At 46.2% G+C, this 2,500-nt stretch overlaps 1 protein-coding gene across 4 annotated transcripts in view; it reads left to right on the forward strand.

Moving 5' to 3' along the window:
• The window catches only part of LOC113825455 (probable cytochrome P450 49a1), an 8,928-nt gene that overhangs the window by 3,536 nt on the left and 2,892 nt on the right, over window positions 1–2,500 (forward strand). For all 4 annotated transcript variants that reach the window (XM_027378289.2, XM_070115736.1, XM_070115735.1 and 1 more), the window contains exons 2-7: window positions 1–227; window positions 432–669; window positions 1,181–1,297; window positions 1,611–1,687; window positions 2,030–2,222; window positions 2,469–2,500. The exon at window positions 1–227 is cut by the window's left edge and continues 2 nt beyond it; the exon at window positions 2,469–2,500 is cut by the window's right edge and continues 125 nt beyond it. In XM_027378289.2, coding sequence (XP_027234090.2) covers window positions 2–227; window positions 432–669; window positions 1,181–1,297; window positions 1,611–1,687; window positions 2,030–2,222; window positions 2,469–2,500 — 883 coding nt within the window. In that variant the 5' untranslated portion in view covers window position 1. The remainder of the gene's footprint in view (window positions 228–431; window positions 670–1,180; window positions 1,298–1,610; window positions 1,688–2,029; window positions 2,223–2,468) is intronic.

Raw genomic sequence — 2,500 nt, forward strand, 5'->3', positions numbered from 1 at the left:
GATGCTGGCGCGCGGGGCACTGCGACCGCTCTCCCTCCGGCGCAGCGGCTTGTGCCAGGGGCGTCAGGGAGCTGTGCTAAGGGCGGTCACCTGCCGAGGCGTCTCTGCGGTGTCCTCGGCGCAGGACGCTGCTGTTCCCCCTGGCCTCCCGCGCCCTCCGGAGGAGATCCCTGGCCCGAGACGCTGGCCCTTGCTCGGCTCCCTCCCGGCGCTCACGGCTCGCAAAGGTCAGTTATTTGATTTTTGATTTGTTCTATTACCGCTTTTTATCGATTTACGGTCAATGAGGTATTCCAATTCACGTCCGGAATGATTCTGGAAACATTTGCTCGCCAGTAGGACCGTATCCTATGCTTGCAAAAACACTTTAAGAACCAAAAAATATCCTAACTCAAGACCGCAGGACGTCTCACGCTCGCAGCCTCCCGCAGACTGGGATCCCGCGCGAATCCACCTGGTGTGGGAGCAGCTGGCCAAGGAGTACGGGCCCATATTCCGCCTGGACGCCCCTGGCCAGGAGAGCCGCGTCTTCATCTCGGACTCGAGGGACATCGAGCACCTGATGAGGGAGACGGCCTACATGCCCACCAAACCCATGTTTGATTCCATCGCCACCGTCAGGAACCACAGCAGGAATATTGAGAGGGGGAAGACCGGCCTCCTGTCCGAGTGAGTAGGAAATGGGGAACGCGAGAGGCCGAGCGAGGGAGAGGGAGAGGGAGAGAATGAGAGAGAGAGAGAGAGAATGAGTGAGTGAGTGAAAGGCAGATATAGGTTGAATGACAGATGGATAGAAAGAAAGAGAGAAGAGAAAGAGAAGACGCGCGGGCGTGTGTGTGTGAGAGAGAGCGAGTGAAAGGGAGAGATGGATAGATAGACAGAGAAAGAGAGAAAATGCGTGAGAGAAACAGATGGACAGACATTAATGGAGAGATAGAGAGAGATTGCGTGTATGGGTGTGTAGGTATGTATGTAAATGCAGCGTTTAGATATGAAATATCGTCCATCTATCTCTCCAATGCCTTGCAATAGCCTTGCAACCTGATCTAAAACACACACATCTCAAGATTTGACTTCCCTCTGCTTAAGCGAATAACAAACAACAAAACGACGGAGCCAAGTCGTGATCACAAAGGCCAAAAATGTTGCTCAACAAGAACTAACGACGGCGTATTCACAGGCAGGGGGACGAATGGTGGCGTCTGCGGCGACTCACGCAGCCGCCGGCCATGAAGGTGAAGACCGTGGCGCATTACCTGCCGGACATCGACCTCGTGGCCCAAGAGTTCCTCGACAGGTGAGCAAAAACAAACAAACAAAAAAAAACATAAAAAAACAGGAAGGCAGATGAGTAATAAACAAGTAAACAGGTCATCAGTACTAATAAAAGGACAATGGTCATGTAAATACCCGAAAGTAGTTGTATTATGTTATTCTTTTGTTGTTAAGGATAATGATATGAAAATTAATGAGAAATTAATGATAATGGTGATGATAAGATTTATAATACTGATAAAAACGATAATGATATCAGGAATTGTAATAGTAGTGAAAGAACAACAGTGATAATAAAAATCATTGTTATTGCTCGTTCTTACACTTCCCCTCAGACTGCCCGAGGTTCTAGACGAGAACAACGAGATGCCACACGACTTCTTGCAAGAACTCTTCAAGTGGGCCCTTGAAAGTAAGTGAACATTAATTCATGAAAAATCAGGGTTCTATTTTCTTTATGTTATGAATTTATTTTGGAATACATCAGGGAGCAGCTCATGAAAAATCTACGTTCAGGTTAACGATAAAATATGTCAGAAAATGGAAATGTCTAAATGCTAAGAGAAAATATACATTCAACAAAATGGTAAATGCCTATTTTTATTAAGTCATGCACTTTTTGCTTTCATGCGCTTCCTCAAATTTACAAAAGACCAGCATGTTAATGAGACGATCACCCTTTGGGATGAATAGATTTGTAAAGAATAAATAGATAAATCAAAATAATGATAACTATATAGCTACTTCCTCCTAGCTTTAGGTTTGACCGCATTCAGCAGGCGCATCGGTTGCCTCAGTAACAGTCCTGAAGGATTGGAGGTCATACGGATCATCCACTCACTGATGAAGGGCATGCAGGCTTGCCAGGTCGAACCCGGGGCCTTGTGGAGGTGGATCCCAACGCCTGCCTACAGGAGGTTCAAGAGCGCCCATAGCGAGCTGGAAGAGTAAGGAAAGATGTTTGTCGAGGCGATTAAGACCAGTGGGAAATTATTTGTCGATGTTTATCCCTTGGCTCATTTCAGTACTGCATATTATATGAATGTTACAGAAACTTCTATGTAATTATTTGTCGATGTTTATCCCTTGGCTCATTTCAGTACTGCATATTATATGGATGTTACAGAAACTTCCATGTATGCACCTGTTTGTATGGGTACTTATATGTCTGACTTTAGTACTTTTTCTGTCAGGTACACTTTGGCTGCCATCTCAGACGCCCAGA

This window comes from Penaeus vannamei, chromosome 38, assembly GCF_042767895.1.
Source record: "Penaeus vannamei isolate JL-2024 chromosome 38, ASM4276789v1, whole genome shotgun sequence".
Taxonomy (NCBI): domain Eukaryota; kingdom Metazoa; phylum Arthropoda; class Malacostraca; order Decapoda; family Penaeidae; genus Penaeus; species Penaeus vannamei.